Raw genomic sequence first — 19,425 nt, 5'->3', positions numbered from 1 at the left:
TATTATGCTATTAACAGTAGAAGAGGAAAAATCACTGTGTTGTTTAATACGGAGACAACATTCCACGCTGAATGATGAAGCTATTAAAAACGCATTCTGGGACTAGCAGGTGGTTTGCTAGCTAACATAAGACTGAAGACAGCTAGCCCATAGTCCGGTCCAGCCTGAGCCCAACCAGGACCCAGCTGAGACTTGGCCTTCTCCAGAGTCGGCTCCTAAGGCCTTCCCTGCCCCAGGGCAGATTTCTGAGGCTGCTTCCTCAACACAGAACCCAGAGACACTAGTCCATGGTTTCTGGAGCTAAAGGCATCTTAAAGGTGTCTCTGGTGCCTCTGACGCTGCCAATGGCTTAAAATACGCCAAAGATGCCCTGTAGGCTTTAGACTTTGCCCCATCCCACAAAGTCAACGGGCCAGACAGGACCACTAGCTTAGATGCTTCTGAGACCGGCACAGTGTCTGGTTTAAAAATGGCAGCCACCTTGATCTGCCAGCAACGGGCCGTTCCAATTAGACCTTCCTCTGGTTATCATTGTGGATGGATTTTGACATTGCTGCTTGTCTCACAGCAGAGAAAGTCTTCGACAGACGTCTGCTTTCACACCAAGTGAAGTGTTTCCTGTTATTCTGATGATAACATCACAGCTTGATCTTCGCACCTCCCGCGTCTGTGCAGCCAGACTTATTGAGCAATCGCAGACCAAAGCTACCAGAAGAAAAGAAACCAATTTGACAGAAGTCTGGTCTTAGAAGTCGCTCTGCTCTGCAGTAGAGACAGATACAGCAACAGCACTTCCACTCAGTGACAGGTACTTCATTTTTATGGTATATGACTGAAATATTTTACAAAAATCCACTTTCTATTACAAATAATAATTCTACTCCATGTTAAGTACGTGTCACACGCTGAACACGGGCAAAGGGCCCCATCCTCTTGAACATAGTTCTTCTTTTCGTCTTCCTAAAGCCTTATTGAGAACTTCTAGTGCGGATGAGTGTTAGGTATAGCCTCAGACTCAAATAAGGTTTAGCTCTTTCTTACTTTAGCTCTGACTCGCAGCACATCCTCAGGTTCCTCAGCCACATAACTGCCACCATTATGCAACAACACACTTTGCACCTCGACCGTGAAGACAGTGCAGCTCTATCACGTGAGCCAAGGCAACGACATCTTTGAAATGAAGGCCTTCTGACTCTGTACAGTTTATGTGAACACCATATCTTTTAGTAAATGTAAGTATGGATTAAAAGAATTCAGTGACTGTATAGTGACAATCCTGCTCCTGTGTTGGTTAGCAACAAGCCTGCTGGTCTGGCCTGTTATCCAGTTCCCTAACCAACCTTTCAGGTCCATGTTTAATCCTGCACCAAAGCCACCTGCTGGTAAATCCTCCAGAAGGATGCATCGTCCTGAGTTTCCTTACAGCTGCCCAGCGCTCCAGCTGATGTCCTTCCTGTTCTCTAGTCTCCTCATGGACTGGATGAGGCTGGACTAGTCCACCAAGTGTGTCTTCAATGGTCAGTCGTCATGTTACCCAGGACCTTTCCACCCTTGACTGCCCCCATGCCCAGACTCCTTCCATGTTAAACATAACAGCGTTGGCTGCTCCAGAGTCAGCTAATGCTTTCCATGCTTCTGAGCCGCTGATGACCAGTCAGTCAAAGATGTTCGTTCATTCATTCATTCATTTTCTATACCCGGTTATTCCTGTTAAGGGTCGCGGGGGTCTGCTGGAGCCTATCCCAGCTGTCATCGGGCGAGAGGCAGGGGTACACCCTGGACAGGTCTCCAGTCTATCACAGGGCTAACACAGAGAGACATTCACACCTACGGCCAATTTAGAATCACCAATGAACCTAACCAGCATGTCTTTGGACGGTGGGAGGAAGCCGGAGAACCTGGAGAGAACCCACACAGACACAGGGAGAACATGCAGACTCCACACAGAAAGGCCAGCTGGCCCATGGATTCGAACCGGTGACCTTCTCGCTCAAAGACGTTCGAAGTATCAAAAAAGTCATTCATTAATTTTCCATCTGCTCATCCGAGGTCAGGTCGAGGCGGTGGTAACAGGAGTCCCTCTCCCCAGCAACACATCCCAGCTCATCCTTGGGAATCCCGAGGCGTTCCCAGGCCAGATGAGATATATATAGTCTCTCCAGCTTGTTCTGGGTCTGCCCCAGGCTGGCTGTGCCAGGTAAACCCCCAAAAGGAGGCGCCCAGGGGGGCAAACCAAGGAGCAGCGGTCCTACTCTGAACTCCTCACCCTGTCTCTAAGGCTGAGGCTAGTCACCCTTTGGAGGAACCTTGTAACTGTGATGCCTTTCCGTCGTTAACCACAGTTCATGACCACAGGTGAGGTGTGGAGGCAGGGATGTATTTCTCACTTATCACCAGGGGTAGTGGGTGTGTCTGGATGTGTGTGTGTGGCTAGGTTTGAATGATTGCATAATGAATATCACCTGGACCTGCCTGTGAATTTGTTTGTTTAACACAGAGTGAGGCTGAGGTAGGTAGGGTGCCAATATTTCTGTTGACCGCTTGAGTTACTGTCTTATAGTTTAGTCCTTCAATCCATCTGCATAACAAAAAGTATATGTTATCAAAAGGATCAAAATAAACATCCGTAAATTGCAATGATGGTTTCATGTTTCCTTTTTGGACGCAGCATGTCAGACAGAGCCCTGCTTTCTCCTTTCAGTGACTAAGTTAGTTCTGATAGTCACACTACAGGAGGATTTGAACTAACAGCGCAGTTCTCTTTTCACCACAGCAGTTCACACTAAACCATCTATCCATCTGTGACATTAACTCCCGGAAACCTGTTATGGCCATAGTCTTAATTTGCAGACTGAGCTGACAGGAAGTCAGACTCAGTATCAGTATGCATCAGAAATGCAGCAGATTGCATTTTCAAGCTAAAACAAAGCCACAGACCGCTGATCATGTCGTTCATTCCCGGACATAGCTGTATTAACTCTGTCTATAGGCTACAGCAGAGCAACAGTTTCAGCTTCATTTCGATTAAAACGTTTTAGTGAAGTGCCCTCAAGCAGCGGTGTGTTGGCCTTTTACTGTACAGTGTCAAAGACCAGGTGACCTTTAAAACGCACAAACAGGATGTGACAGTGGTCGTGTTTTCTATTCGTCGTTGTTCAGGCACATTACATTAAAACTGAACGTCAACGAAATACACAAGTACACAATGCAGGATGTTGTAATTTGAATAAAAACATAAAATAGATCTTAATACAAAGCACCTCTAAGCCAGGTAGAGACTTGTTCTTTCCACTCTGTTTGCTGGTCTCACATCCTCCTCCCACTTCACTGTCTGTGGTTTATTTGACAGGATGTCTTTTCTGCAGCTCGGTCAGTGACGCTTCAGCCTGTAGGCAATATGTCGACAATTCTGCTTCTCCTCCGTAAGTAGACAAAACTGCTTTGTTAATGCTCTGAGCTAATAATTATCACCAGAGACAGGACTGAGTGGGTTCACTTTACGTCAAAGCAACAGTCAGAGACGAATACCGATGTATTTTGTTTTAACTTTGGAGCGTTGTTTCAATGGAAGCCAAATGATGCCGAACCGGTGAATCGACAAACGTTTAAAAGTGAAGCTGAACGTTTAGTTGTGATTCTGACACAAACATGCAAGCTGTGCTCTGACTTTGTTGTTTCAGTGTTGTCGAGCAGCTGTCAGATGTCTACGCAAAGCCGCGGTAAGTCTGAAGCCTCGTGTCTATGTGTGTGAAAGTATGAGCGCTCTGTTCTGTTTAGGCAGACTTCCTCTTAGAGGGCGGTGGGCTGCAGGTGTATTCGGTGGAAGTTCTCTGTGTAAAAAGTGAAATGTTTTCTGCTGTTTCTCACTTCCTGTCTGTCGGCTCGCTCGCTCACTCGCTCGACGGCACTCTCTTGTGGTCGTGGTTGGCACGGGGGGGGGGACATCAGGGTCAATTGTGGATAGTGTTCTCAGGCCAGTTGAGGTTTATAAACCAGGGTCTCCTCCCAGCTGGCCTTGTCGGGTGGCATCATAGACTGTATAAAAAGTGGATGCCATGACAGTTCCTCAAAAGTGAAGCCAAGTGGGCGGCTGTGGCTCTGTAGGTAGAGCGGGTTGTCCACGAACCAGAGGGTTAGCAGTTCGATCCCCGGAATGTGCCACATGCCGAAGTGCTTTGAGTACCAAGAGGTAGAAAAGCGCTATAAACTAGCAAAACAAGTAGAGCTCCCCCTGGTGTCTGGCTGCAGTATAGGTTATAAGCTCCACCCCCTCTGTGGTAATGGGCGGGACTTCCGACACACTAAAATACACGTCAAATATTGTTTATCAAGGATGGTTTCTGATATTTTAGGTAGTTAATATAAAGTTATAGCGTCCATTTTTCTCGTTTTAGTTATTTGACGCGATAGAAACAGGATGTGACATCATGATGATCAAGAGTTGCCTTGACAACCGCTCTGTGAAGGCCGTGCAAGTAGGAAAAAATAATGAATAAATAAGTTCAGTGTATAATCTAACTTTTTTTAGTAACTGGTGGAAGCTGGACACTGAAAGTCTGGTTTATTGTCTCTTCTGCCGTATGTGCAGCAAATACAGAGGACTGAAGTTGTGTTGCTCTAAGACCCACGGTGCAACAAGTTAGAGAGTCAGGCTCTGGATTAAAACTCAAACAAGATGACGCCGCCTGCATCCCAGGAATTCTACTGTCAGTTTGACCAGCAGGAGGAAGTAGAGATGCATCGTTCATTTCTTTCTACAGTCTAAAGGTGGCACCGTCACCAGACGCCCAAACCACCTCAACTGGCCCCAGCAGCTCCACTCTGAGCTCCTCCCCCCATCTCTAAGGCTCAGCCGCCCTACTGAGGAACATCATTAAACTTGCTTGTGTTTACGACGTCATGCTGTCAGTCACTTCATCACCATAGATCAACGTTGTATCTGTCCATCTCTGCCTCCATACCAGCACTTGTAAAGAAGATATACCATGACCTACATGACTGAGAACCTTCACAGGTTAATTTCACTGTAAACAAACACATATTATTACCACAAACCAGTTTTTAATGACACTCATTAAGTCACAGAGCTGATTAGAGTCAACTGCATCAACTGGATAATCCTCCAACCAATCAGAGACTCCACGACGCTCAGATGACGTGTATGACTACGCCGCTGTTACTCTTCTGTCCACGCCCAAATAATTTGATTGGCTGGGTAGATCTTTGCTGGAGCAGAATCGGTTCCCGACAGAGAGACTCCAGAACAACTTCCACAAAATATTTTGTGTCAGAAAGTTGGTTTGGAGTCACTCTGTTGGGAACCAACTCTCTGCCACAAAAACATTTAGTGTCCAGGGATGTTGGTCGGGCTTCTAGACTAAAGATGCTTCTACTTGTAGGTTGTGGTTCTATCACTAGAAATCTATTAGCACCATATTACGACAAAGCTTTTTTAAGCTGAAAAAATGTTTTGTGTTGTTTGGTCACCAGTCCAGGGCGTAACCCCACCTCTCACCCAATGACTGCCACCCCCCCATGGCGTGTGGTATTTAATCTTCTGAACAGGACGTGACTGCAGCATTCAGCTTCCGTACAGCAATAACCACAACAGTCTGCTTTCACCACCAGTCTGTTCCTTTCTGTCTTCACGTCTCTCTCAGCCTCCGTGACGATAAAACCCGACAGCTCTCAGTTCTTCGAGTACGAGGAGGTTTCTGTGAGATGCGAGCAGTTCAGCCCCGGTGAATGGACGGTGTGGAGGTACACGAACGACGGGTCAGTTCACCGACAAAACACCAAAAACATCACATCGTTAGGAACAGGCTTTGAACAGGAGGGTGACGCAGTTTTTAGGTTTCTTACTTGATCAGTTTATTGAGGAATTCTTCACACAGAGAACCTTGTGGGAATGTTTAACATGGGGCCTGTTATCAAAATGTGTAAAAGACAAATTAGGCAAATACTGGTCCTTCTCTTTTAAGTTTACAGCACATGACGTTACAATGATGTTAAATGTGTTTAAGTTCAGGAAAGAACAGTAGCTTGGTCATAAACATTCACTCCTGGTTAGGGTTGCCAACTCCCTGGAAAATAAATAAGGGACACCTCATTGGCTGGCCGTCCCGGTTGCCTTCACCCTTCCCAGCGTCGTGAATTTTTTTAGTGCTTATTTGTGTATGAAACGACTTTTTAATCATTTGATTCAAACCTGAATTGTATTAGATTCATATAAACAAATTATTATTCAACAATTTATTTTTAATACAAAATAACAAAATTAACAGAATAAAATAAATATCTTTCTTAAACAGAAACCTGTCCTGCTTAAATTAAAACTGTATAAATTAATATAAAACAATAGAAAGCAGAACATTTATCTTGTAATAAGAAAAGTGTGAGGAAAAGTTGTTGCTTTGTTGAATTCCAGTATCTCCTTGGCAAGGAACAGTCCCTCGACCAATGAGGTGAGAGGGATTCCTGGTGTCAGCTGATTGGTCACAGAGCAGGAAGCGGCCCGGGAGTAATTTTACCGTAAATGTTCATATAAAGCGCCCTGTTATTTATTAATTCCATTGACATTTTACACACTATTTTTTTATTCTCACGGTAATACGGGACAGAGTGCGTCCTGTTTCAGCTCAATACCGGACACTTATTTGTAAATACGGGACGATTCCGTTTTTCAACTGACGGTTGGCAACTCTTGTGCCCGTCAAAGTCCAGTATCACGTGCAAGACAAACCGCCATCTTTCTTTTTACCGATATTTATTACCACGGTAAAAGAAACGTTACTGTGGCAACGGCAAAGCGGCACAGTGTGGAGAGACACTTTAGTTCAGTGTCATGCTAGCTTCCATGCTAACTGCTAACTGCTAACGTCTACCGGCAGCGCTATGGGCGGGAAAAGGCCGTGAGTTAACGGTCGAGTCAAAGATGTAAGTGAAGCTTCATTTAATAGCTAAAGCGACGTTTATAGTGATGTTAAACTAAAATATTAAACAAAAATATTAAAAATTATTTGTTATAAAAGTGTAACAGATTTATACAGATGTCTCCCTCGTCTCGTCTTCTTCCGCTTATCCGGGTCCGGGTCGCGGGGGCAGCAGCTTAAGCAGGGAAGCCCAGACAGCCCTCTCCCCGGCCACTTCAGCCAGCTCCTCTGGAGGAACCCCCAGGCGTTCCCAGGCCAGACGAGAGATACCGGTTCGGCGTCGTTTGGCTTCCATTGAAACAACGCTCCAAAGCGGTCCTATATACAGATGTGATATGATTAATTTAAATATGTGAAAGAAGTTGAGTTTTTTTTTTAAATATTACATTACTGGTAGTTTGTACAGACGAAGTTCATGGAAAATGTCACAAAGGTGTTAATAGAACAAAAATAAAACAGCAAATGTGCTCATTCATACAGAGCAGTCAAGATAGAGAGATGAGTCATAGAGATATGTGATTGCTGATATGTTGAAACTGAATTATAGGAGCAAAAATAAATAATAAAAAATGTTGCATGTTTAAATAAATAGGTTTCTACCATGTAAATCATTACTAATATTTATCGTGAGGATTCATTAACAACAATATGATATAACAGCAACCACTAACGTGAGCAGACAGCCTCATCACACACATCAATTATTATTATTATTAATATTATTAAAGTTGAACTGTGTGACTATGTTATTCACTATGTTTGTATTAAAGGTAGCCCTTCGTATTACTCTGTACCCTTGAAGTAGCTCTCATTTTCAATAAGGTTGGTGACCTCCGATCTAGATTCTCCATTAAAGTACTGTAGGACGTAGATGTTGTAACCCAGGGGTTCCCAAACTTTTCCATGCCAAGGCCCCCCAAACAGCATTAGCTTCTGGTCGGGGACCCCCTTTGCAAACCTACAGACAATGCTACAAAATATGTAAAGAAACATCATCTTTTATAATGTTTTTTCTTACTTTTATTCACTATTCAATAACTATTCCATTAGTTTAGCATAAGTGCTGCCTCATATTTGCTGATTTTAGTTGGCTAGGAGTTCTTAGGTTTTTTTTTTTTGCAGCAGTGTCCTCCATGACAGGGCTGTTGGTCTGTTCCTTCGGTCTCTTCCTTGTCAAAAACCTGTCCATTTTGTGCTAGCTACATGCTAGCTACATGCTAGCTTGAGAAGCAAAGCAGCTTGATAAATGGCGCAAACCACCAGGTCTACACAGATTATGAGGTCATGCGATTGTTTTTACTGGCAGGGAATCAGAAAGATGAGCATGGCAAATAACATTTAGATATGATATATTATTAATAATTATGTTTTATAATAATGACTTAAAAAAAATATTAGATTATATTTTATAATAATGGTTAAAAATAAATCAATTATATTTTTTTCACTTTCTATTTTTTTTTCTTATCTTCCCTCCAATTGTCTGAGGCCCCCCTAGCGCCCCCACTTTGAAAACCACTATTGTAACCTATGTACGTAGCCTGCACTGGTGTGAGTCATTTATAGTTTCACTTCATCAGTCTGGATCATTGTGTAACAAACTACGCTAGTCAACGCCGCAGTCGGGTTAATTTTTGTTTCTACTTCCTGCTTCATTTTCAACAATGGCGACTGAAACCGTTGCAAGATGAGTCGTACAGATGTTTGTATGGAGTTCACCTTTCCTCCATGTGTTCCATCTTCATTGATCCAAAACAATCAGCAGCTTGTGGTCTGAGTCGCCGTGACGCATAGTTACATTTCTGGGGAAGTGGACGTCAGGCAGCGGTGCTGGAGTAGGATGTGGGCTGTTGCCGTAGCTACAGCGTCAAATTAATGCAGAAGCTACGACTCCGTCTGTGTCGCAAGCAACATTGTGGCAGAGTTGCCGTTGCAGAGTCTTTCTAATGCTTGAGGTTTGGTCATCGGCTTCCATTAATGACGTTTCCTAGCTTGGCGCTTTTCTCTGTTTGTTCCTGCACATGTTGATATTATAAAGAGAACTGACCATTTAATGAAGCGTGGAGAGTTTAACTGAACACTGAACACGCACAAACAACAAGGTGAGATTTCACTGAACTGACCTGTTATCTTAAAATAATGAGTCTAAATTTACTTTAAAGGGCCGACACCAAAATCCAGCTATGCTAACATTTGCTAGCTAAGACCAACCACAAAGTTTGAACTACCGACTGTGACGTCTCCTCTGAACCAAAAAGTTGAACTTGAACGCACCACAAAGACTACAGCCAAAGCATCGGCCTTAAGGCTAATGGGAATATCATTAGCTTAGCATGTTAGCATCCCTACTCTGATGACTCTACGTGTTCAGCCGGCTCATAAACAGCTGGATCCCCCCCCCCCCCCCCGTGTGTTAAAGACTGAAGTGTATGTCTTGTGCTTCCAGGGAGGAGTTGTCTCAGTGCGGCTCGGGGTGGGGCGGCGGAAGGTCGTCCACCTGTGAAATGAAGACGGTCAAGCTGGCCAACACCGGTGTGTACTGGTGTGAATCCAGACACAAGGACAGCAGCAACGTCATCAACGTCACAGTCTGTGGTAAGAGTCATGGGACTGTTGGACCAGCGGCAGGAAACGTCCACTTCCTTCCTCCTGATTCAAGACACTCAGAGACACACAGGGAGTTGTGACACTTCGTACGAACCGTACGTCCAGTTACCATCTTAAAGCTTCAGCTACGATTTACGCATCGCATCTGGTCGTAGCCTACGGCGTAGATGGACATGCACCTCCCCAGAAATGTGATTACGTGGATTCGTCCAAAATCACCTTTCAGAGTAAAATGTTAATCCACATTTATTAAGCCCCCTTTGATGTAGACTCAGCGTAGACCAGTTGCATGAGTATAAACCAAGTTCAACTCCTCGTCAACCACTTTTAGGGAGTCTTCTTTATCCTTTTATATTCATCAGACTCAAATCCAACAACACATTTCCATTTTTTTCCTCAGGAGGAGATAGAGCGGTCCTGAAGAGTCCCGCCCTTCCAGTGACAGAGGGTCAAGACGTTGAGCTGAGCTGTAAACTGAAGAACGGCTCTGACCGACCGGCTCAATTCTTTAAAAATGGCAGCTCGTTCAAGAACTCACCAACAGGTCGAATGACCATCAAAAAAGTTTCTAAATCGGATGAAGGCGCCTACAAATGTCACATCAGTGGGTACGGAGAGTCTCCAGAGAGCTGGCTGCTGATGAAAGGTAAGGATCACCACGACGTCACCGAGTCAACACAAGCTCTTTCTCCACTGGGGTGTTGCCGGTCGCCACAGTGGAGAGACCGTCCACGCTCCAGAACAGTGTCTTCAACAACATGGGACAATATGCCCCTACAAGACTGAAATATTACACTCTCCACTGCCTTCAACAATCATTTTAAAATAGTAATATAATTGGACAACAGCTTCAGCTTTTTAGCTTTTTTCTTATAAATCACTGTACTGTATTTACATTGATCTTAGTTGAAACATTAACCATACAGATAGCGAGTCTCCAGCCTTCACCTTTCATCTCGTCTCCGGTGTATTTTGAGAACTGACGGGAATGCTGCGTTTCGTAGTGGTGACGAAGATTATATTCTTTTAAAACAGTGACTCTCTGCTTACATATCAAACACACTGCCCTGGAATCAATTTCAGTAAAAAAAAAATACTCGTGTTCCCAACAATTTTTAAACTTTCTTTTGGTCAGTGTGCCACTTCCTCACACGCTCCAAGCCTCCATCCATCCCAGCATCTTCTCACTCTCTGGTCATGGGCTTCCGGCCAGATGACGGGAGCTAAACAGTGCAACCCTAACCCCCGATGTAACGCAATGCTAATTTGTGGTCAGGAGAGGAAGTGCAACAATAAATAAACAAAAGAGATATTCCGACTGCTGGCAGTGGGAAAATAATAATAAATTAATTATTAAAAATATGAGCATGGGCCAAAGTTGGCCCGCGGGCCCCAAATTGAGCAGCTCTGCTCTAGAAGCTCTTTTGACTGCTACTGTGTGGACTGATTTCCATTCATTGTGTTCTCTAACCCTAACCAAATAAACCACATGACACAGAAATTTTATACATGCGTTTATTCAAGATAATTAATAATTTGTTCACATCAGAGCCTCCTTGTTTCCACTAAATGTTTCTGGTAACTGCTGATCAGTGGTCTACAGCAGCTTGGAGGAATTTTAGCCCATTCCTCAGAACAGAACCACTTCAGTTCTGAGATGTTGATGGGTTTCCTCACATCAACTGCTTGCTTCAGGTCCTTCCACAACATTTCTATTGGATTAAGGTCAGGACTTTGACTTGGCCGTTCCTAAACATTCATCTTGTTCTTCTTTAACCGTTCTTCTGTAGAACCACTCGTGTTCTTGGTTCTCGTTGTCTTGCTGCATGACTCAGTTCACTGGTAGAATTCAAAATTCATTGGTCCATCAGTGACAATCCGTCCTGGTCCAGATGCAGCAGAACAGGCCCAAACCAGGACATTAGCAGCCCCATGTTTGATGGAGTGGTACATAGGAGTCCTCACAACACTGTGCGCTGATGAGTTGTTGTTTCTGTCTCCAGATGATTCGGAGCCGGCCTCTCTCACGGTGGAGCCTGACACGTCTCAGCTGACAGAGTACGAAAACCTGCTGCTGAACTGTGTCACCAACCACAGCTTAACTGAGTGGAAGATCAAAAGGTGGCTACAGAAGTTACCAAACGGCCCCAAGATGTCTGTCTGTGGACCGGACTGGGGGGCGATTACTAACTCCGGCTGCATGCTCCAGTCAGCCAAGCAGCTCGACAGCGGCGTTTACTGGTGCGAGTCTCCTTCCAGGCAACGGAGCAACTCGGTCAACATCTCGATATATTCAGGTATGAGGAATGAAAACACCTAGCGTGGTTGAAGAGCAGTGTAATCACCAGATTAACTTAATAGTTGAGGACGGTCATCATTTATCAAATCTTTAACTGTCAAGTAAGAAAAAGGTTCAGTGACACGTTTTACTGTTAGCTACTTTAATAATCCCAAGAACAAGCTGAGCCAAAGTCATCTGGACGTTTCCTCTAAGTGTCCAGCTCTAAAGGACTGGTGGAGAGGTTTTTATCACCTGAAGGTCACATGACTAGAGTCTGATCAGGACCTGATACTCACCTGGACCTGGAGGAACATGTTCTGATCCCGTTTTCTTTCTCCAGTGAATGGTTCTCTAATTAATTAACCATTAATCTCCAACAGTGGTGGTTCATCAGGTCCAGTAAATCCTTCTCTGCTGGACTAAACTTTATCTAAATCACTGACTTACATTTTAATATTGTCCCGTTAATCTTATTAAATTATTCCCAGTAGTTTATTCTTTTCATGTCATGTCTTGTCTCTCTCTCAGCTGTAGCGTAGCTTAGAATTAGAGCTTTTATCCAATCATATTTCATCATCATGTTGCTGGGCCTTCACAGTTAAAACTGAAACACATTGTAATGACGCTGTTCCTTTAACCAATCACATTTCTAGTTGGTATTCTTAGTCCCTCTCCTTTAGCGTTTTACCGTCCTCTGATTGGACGGTCAGAGAGCCGCTCCGTTTAAGCTAAGCTAGCGGTTCGTGTTCATCTGTTGCTAGCTGCGCAACGTTAACGTTTTGATAGCTAGTTGTTGAAGCCACCATGGAGGAAGGAGGAGAGGCTGTCGATTTGGTCGCAGATCTTCTTAGAAAGACATTTTCACGGCGGACTTTGAAGGAAAAGCTGGATATCGTGAGGAGCTAGCTAGCCTGACCCTGGAGCTAGCTAGCCTGACCCAGCCGGGGAAACGTTCAGGTCAGAAACTATGAGCGCTACCCCTTGGTTGACAGGCTCTGAGGAGAACTCTAAATAGTTTCTTAAAGGGGAATTACCGTTTTTTACAACCTGGACCTTAAATGTGGCATAAAATATGATCATTTATTCACCCATAAAACTTTGGTGTCATTTTTTGTCGTTTGGACAATATTTATATCCATATAATGGGAGTGAATGGGGCACCGAAACGCAGAACGCAAAACGGTAAGGACGTCCATCATAAACAAAGTCGTCCACAACCTCAGAATAGGAAAAATATTCAGCCATGTTGCAAAAAACTAGCAGTAGCAAATTATTGTTATTTAGAGGCTGCGTATCGGTGCCCCATTCACTCCCATTATATGGATATATGCAGATCTAAATATCGTCTGAACGACTCCAAATGACACCAAAGTTATAATGGTGAGTAAACGATCGTATTTTATGCCAGAAATAAGGTCCAGGTTGTAAAAAAAAACGGTCGTACCCTTGTGGACAGACAGTAAAGTGATTCTAAATGATGTCTCAGTCCACCTCCTCTGCTCAGAGAGGAGTTGTCCATTTAACATAGACCTCTTCCTTTCCTCGTCTTTCAAACCTCCAGGTCTGAGTGGACGGCTGCAGCACGAGGTCTGATTACTGTGATCACTGGTTCCTCCAGTAGAACTTTAGTTCAACTCTGACATGTACAACTCACACCACATGTTTCTACAACACACTGGGCCTGGTGACATAATATCATCAACCTTAACATCATCCTTGTTGTAGTGGAGTCTTTTCTTGTTTGTTTACGTCGCTAAACTAAATGTTTCCGGTAACTGCTGATCCGTCGTCTATAATCCAAAACATTCACGTTGTTTAATCCAAGTTTACGAGAACATTTAGACATTTCTGTCGCATAATTTTTTTATCAGATTTATGAAGGTTCTTAAAACAATGAGCACACTGAATGTTTCATCTGATAGTAATCCCGTTCAAAGGGGCCTCAAGTTTTATTTTCTTGATCTTGATCCGTGTTCAGATAAACCAGTGATCCTGCAGAGTCCTGTCCTCCCTGTGATGGAGGGAGATAACGTCACTCTGCTCTGTAAAACAAAGACCACTCACGCCATCCTCTCAGCTGATTTCTATAAAGATGGCTCCTTGGTCAGGAATGAGTCTACAGGTAACATGACCATCCACAATGTTACCAGGTCTGATGAAGGCCTCTACAAGTGTAGCATCAGCGGTCTTGGAGAGTCTCCATCCAGCTGGCTGTATGTCAGAGGTGAGATACGATGTCTTACTCTGGTATTTTCATTAAATTAACAGTAGATGAGTTTGACTCTAGACATTCACCTGGCCCGGTGTGTTTGGTTTCTCCAGCTCCAGCTCCAGCTTCCGGCGACTCGTCGCATACTTTCGCTGCCCTGTCGTTGCTGAGCATAATACGCCACCTGGTGGTGTTCTGTCCATACTTCATCTCCACCGTCCTCATGCTGTCTTTATTTCGACACAGACCAACAGGTAACACTCTGAATCACCCACTGACCATCTGAAGGCTACATGTCCGCAGCCATGCTAGCAGTTCTGTGAGGCTGCACAATGTTAACAAGTTGACGCTCGGCTAGTGTAGTGTTCATTGTCTTAAATTAGCTTATTAGCATGCTAATGTTAGCCAATTAGCAACAATGTTAGCATGTTGACGTTTGGCTGGTGTAGTGTTCATCGTCTTAATTTAGCTTGTTAGCCAATTAGCAACAATGTTAGCATGTTGACGCTCGGCTGGTGTAGTGTTCATCATCTAAATTTAGCTTGTTAGCATGCTAATGTTAGCCAATTAGCAACAATGTTAGCATGTTGACGTTTGGCTGGTGTAGTGTTCATCGTCTAAATTTAGCTTGTTAGCATGCTAATGTTAGCCAATTAGCAACGATGTTAGCGTGTCGACGTTTGGCTGGTGTAGTGTTCATCATCTTAATTTAGCTTGTTAGCATGCTAATGTTAGCTAATTAGCAACAATGTTAGCATGTTGACGTTTGGCTGGTGTAGTGTTCATCATTTTAATTTAGCTTGTGAGCATGCTAATATTGGCTAATTAGCAACAATGCTAGCATGTTGACATTCAGCTGGGATAGTGTTCACGATTTTAGTTTAGCTTTTTAGTTAGCTAATGTTAGCTAATGTTAGCATGTTGATGTTTGGCTCTTGTAGATTTCATCAAGGTCATAAAATATTGTCCACATGCAAATGTTCAACTGATCAACCAACTGTTAATTAATCAATCAATCCTTGCAGGAAGGATCAAACTTGTTTCCATGACAATGTCTCCACTGAGCAATGAGGATCACAGATTGGACCGACTGTACGATGATGTAATGGCTGATGTCACCACCGAGCATCATTTCTAAAATAAACTTTATCATATTTTCTGTCCTCGACTGTTTGAAACTGATTCACTGGTTCTGTGTCGTGTTTTGATCTCGTTTGGATCCACATTCAGCGTTTCTGTCAATAAACCTGAAAAACATCCTCAGTGTATAAAACTAACAGTTCAGCATTTAACATGGTGTGGTATCAGCTGACACTGATGTAACCATGGGCTGTGTGTGTGGGGGGGGCTTCAACCACAGAGCTGTCAGGTCTGTGGTTTATAGAGTTCAGTGTTTTCCTGGTTGTGGTTTGGCAGGTTCCTAAAGATTAGACTTTATTTGTCATTTAGATTTACATCAAAATGAAACGGCTCAGAGCTCAGCAGGACGACTGACAGGAACAGTATATATATAAATATACTGCACAGTTTATTACAGGGTAAATGTTTCCGGCAGAGCGGTCCTGTGTAGGAGTGTCTTATGGTTTGTAGGAAGAAACTGTTGTTGAACCTGGATGTTCTGCTCCGTAGGCTGAGGAACCTCCTACAAGAGACGAGCAGTGAGAACAGTCCATGGTAAAGACAGTACAGGGTGGGACGGGTCAGAGGGGATGAGCCCTTGTCAGACAATGTCCTGGATGGGAGGAAGTGAAGTCCCGATGATGTTCTCCTCTGTCCTCACCAGCCTCTGTAGGGACTTCTAGTCTATAGTATCTCTGTAGGAGGTGGTGAGAATAGGAGGGGGTAGGTATACGCTGCTGGACCCTCTGTACAAGGGTCCCAGTGTGTTAGGACCAGCTCAGAGAGTCTGTCACCTGCACCCCTGCTTGACAACCTCCACTGCTGAGACGAGTGTGGCTGGACTGGTTCTTCCTGAAGTCCACGATGGTCCCTTTTGTTTTAGTAACATTCAGGATCAAGTTGTTGGTCTCACACCAGTCCACCAGATGTCTCATCTCCTCTCTGGTGGGATCCTCTGGGGTCGACGTGTAGAGCAGTCTGACCTGACACCGTCCCTGCAGTGTCTCCATGTGACCAGTAGAGGGAGATGTTTGCTTTCCAACATCATGTCCACCAGATTGTCTCAGAGACATTAGCAGCCTTCTGAGGGGACACACTGCAGGTTACAGCTGCAGGAACCTGAGGACTGTCCAAGGTTGGACCCAGCAACCTGCTGCTGCCACATACGTACATCGATCAGGCATAACATTATGACCAGCTTCCTAATACCGTGCAGGTCTTGAGGGGAGGGGCCTCAGCCGACAGCAGTGAGCAGGGTAGATACTCACAGAGAGAAGAGCTGAGACATCTGACTTTTCTCAAATTAAATGTGCTTTTGTAAGAGAATAACTTTACAAAATGAGACAACTATTAGTCTTCTCATACAAACACTGAAAGCAAAAGGGTTCATCAACACACAAACCATGTGTATTTGATGTGTTGAGCTAAAATATTAAGGCTATAAACTACAGTAAATAAAGAGCTGCTTGGGAGCCGGCTCTTCTTTGGGAGCCGTTTCAAAAGAGCCGACTCTCAGGAAAGAGCTGAACTTCCCATCACTGGAGGTAACTGGATCTACACCATTAGTTGTTGAGGCCTTTCTAACAGTCGATGATCTGATCGGCCTCCATCTCCCACGTTTCCACCGGCGTAAAGACGCTCGTGATCACTTTCTAAAAGTCTGGACGTCTCCTCCAGCTTCCCCACAAATTAGCTGGGAAGTTGCTCTCTTGTTGCTAGGAGCAACAGCCTCCCTCAGCACTCGCTCTGATTGGTCGAGAGCCCGCCCCCCTCGGGCCAATCAGACTCCAGCGCCTCCGTGAGAATCCATCACCCCTGTCAATAACGTCTCTTCATAAACCGACACATGTGGACTGGACCGTGGTTTCTTCCTGCTCCTGCTCCAGAATAAAAGCCTCCCCTCGTCGGAGGAGGAGGAGGAAGAGGAGGAGGAGGAGGAGGAACCGTGTCCAGGTGTCGGTAGAGATCAGTGGAGCCGAGTCTGCTCTCTGCTGGTTCTAATGGCGACGATGTCAAGGCTTTATAAAGCAGAACACACGAACAGCACTTCCGGTTTAAAGTTAAAGCTCCTGCTTCTCCGCTGCGTCTTCGCCACAGACACACGGTTTATAGTTTCATATATGATCTAACGTTTATATTTAATATGTAAAAGCGAACTAGTGAATAGACAGATATAATAAAAGAATAAACATAATGTAGTAATTACATGTGTTAGAAATAAAGAATACTTTTAATTTAAAATCTTCAACTACAGAAATAAATATGATTATGATTATTAGGCCTACTGTTATAATAAAACTGGAATTTATTATGTTTTTTAAGAGATAGACAACATTTAGTAAAAGTTAAGTAGAGGTTTTTCAATTTTAGGATCATGACGCCTCCATGGTTTATTACTGATGAAGTTATATGAATTTGAGTTGGGGGATTTACTTATTTATTTATTAAACTTCTCATTTAACTCATTTTATTTCTAAAGTGGACTATTCTTAGATAGATGTGTCCACTAGCATCATTACAAGTATCAGAGGATTCACTCATCAATAGATACAAATATAAAAAGTATAGATAAAATATATAAGAATATATGTATATATACAATATATGAGAATAAATTACATGCAGAATATAAAAATATGTGTATATGGAGTGAAATATATAAGAGGTGAGTTTATAAAGAACGTGTTTACAAACTATAAATACTGAAACACGTTATTTGTATGTTGTTTTAAATGATGTTTAACTGTGTAGTTGGCTGTAAAGTGACTCTGGTAAAGTGACTGATGTTTAATCTGATGTTTAATCTGGTTTTAATCCTTTGGCCCGTCTCAGCCTCATCGCCGGGCTTTTATTTTGAAAGCGGCGCAGGTGACCGGGCGGAAGCGCGCCGCGCCGCGTTGCGCCACCTTGACGTGCCGCGGGCGGTGATGGCGGCAGGGCTGGCGGAGGGTCGCATCGAGGAGGGAGAGCGAGGAGGCGGGGGACCGGAGAGGAAGAGCGAGGAGGCCCCGGCGGCACCGAGCACCGACGCCCCGACACGCAGACAGTAAACGAGCCGACGAGGACGGCAGCGAGGCCCGCGGACCGACACGGAGGAGGATGGACGGATGGATGGAGCGGTACGCTTGTTTTTGTTTACTAACTACCGGGAGATTTTACCGTTAACGGCGGCTGGAGCGTCTGCGGGATGGCAGAACGGTGTGATACGTTAAATACAATAAACTCGTGTATCAGCTGTGAATACTAACAGGAGGTCTGTGTGGACATTTACAGTCTCCACACATTTGGCCTTTATGTGTACAGAGTGTGTTGCGTTCACTGACCATCAGCCATCATGTTTACCAGGCTGCAAAGGCTGCTTCCCAGTGTGTGTGTGTGTGTGTGTGTGTGTGTGTGTGTGCAGCACTGCAGTATGCAGCCACAACTTGGCCCAGGACGAAACTCTTCACGGACCACCAACGTCTCCTGTGTCCTGCGTCCGTCCATCAGAGAGAGGTTCAGAAACCCTGGACGTTATTATCAGGCCCTCGCTGTGGCGGCGGCGGCGGCGGACCTTCAGACCTTCAGACCTTCAGTTAGAGCCGTTAGAGTTGGACCTTTAAACCAGTTAATTCACCATAACTGTGGGTTTTACTACCAATCAGTTCATTTCAGTTCAGATGGGACATCGGTGCTGGACATGTCCCACACCGCTCCGTCTTGTTTTCGTTGTCGTTTAGACCTGAAACGATCCAAATATGTCTTTTATGTTTTCTACGGCAGTAAATTGAGGATTTATAGGATTCTCAGTAATCAGTCATCAGACTTGTTGCAGCATTAAAGTACAAGACGAGCTGTTAACGTTTCTTCTGCTCTCAGCAAACAAGAAGCCAGAAAGAATCCAAAAAGGTTCCTGCGCATCAGGAAAGACACCAGAGACCATGAATGTTAATGAAGTTCAAAAGGTTGTAGGCGAAGGTGGGCGGTACCGAGTTGAACAAATCTCGACCGATGGGAACGACTGAAGGAAACACCGTCCAATAAAATAAGAGCTAGCAAGGCTTAGGCATGGAGGCAGCAGCATCATGCTACCAATGTGATTTGTCGTTCACCTGAAGAAGGGAACACCGTCCGCCATTTTGGTTCCCGCCACCAAATCCACCGTGTCACAGCAGTTTGTAGTGTTGAGTGAACCCGGGTGGCATAAAGAGCTAACTTCATCCATATGCTAGCAGTATTTAGGCATGGGGGTAGCAGCATCATGTTACTAACCTACAGGGAGACCAACATCGGCTACA

General features: G+C 44.3%; 1 protein-coding gene across 1 annotated transcript; it reads left to right on the top strand.

Moving 5' to 3' along the window:
* Positions 1–5,535: 5,535 nt before the first annotated feature.
* On the top strand, positions 5,536–15,328 carry LOC311492726 (high affinity immunoglobulin gamma Fc receptor I-like; the record flags this gene model as incomplete). The annotated part of the gene is made up of 8 exons (XM_084551100.1): positions 5,536–5,545; positions 5,661–5,775; positions 9,379–9,527; positions 9,940–10,185; positions 11,543–11,836; positions 13,799–14,044; positions 14,143–14,283; positions 15,055–15,328. 8 exons carry the CDS (start codon positions 5,536–5,538, stop codon positions 15,165–15,167), a joined length of 1,314 nt encoding a protein of 437 aa, XP_084407226.1. The 3' UTR covers positions 15,168–15,328.
* Between the last annotated feature and the right edge of the window lie 4,097 nt (positions 15,329–19,425).

This window comes from Chelon labrosus, assembly GCF_963514085.1.
Source record: "Chelon labrosus genome assembly, chromosome: 1".
Lineage (NCBI taxonomy): Eukaryota > Metazoa > Chordata > Actinopteri > Mugiliformes > Mugilidae > Chelon > Chelon labrosus.
The sequence above is the reverse complement of the archived record's forward strand: the minus strand, read 5'-3'. Positions and strand labels throughout refer to the sequence as shown.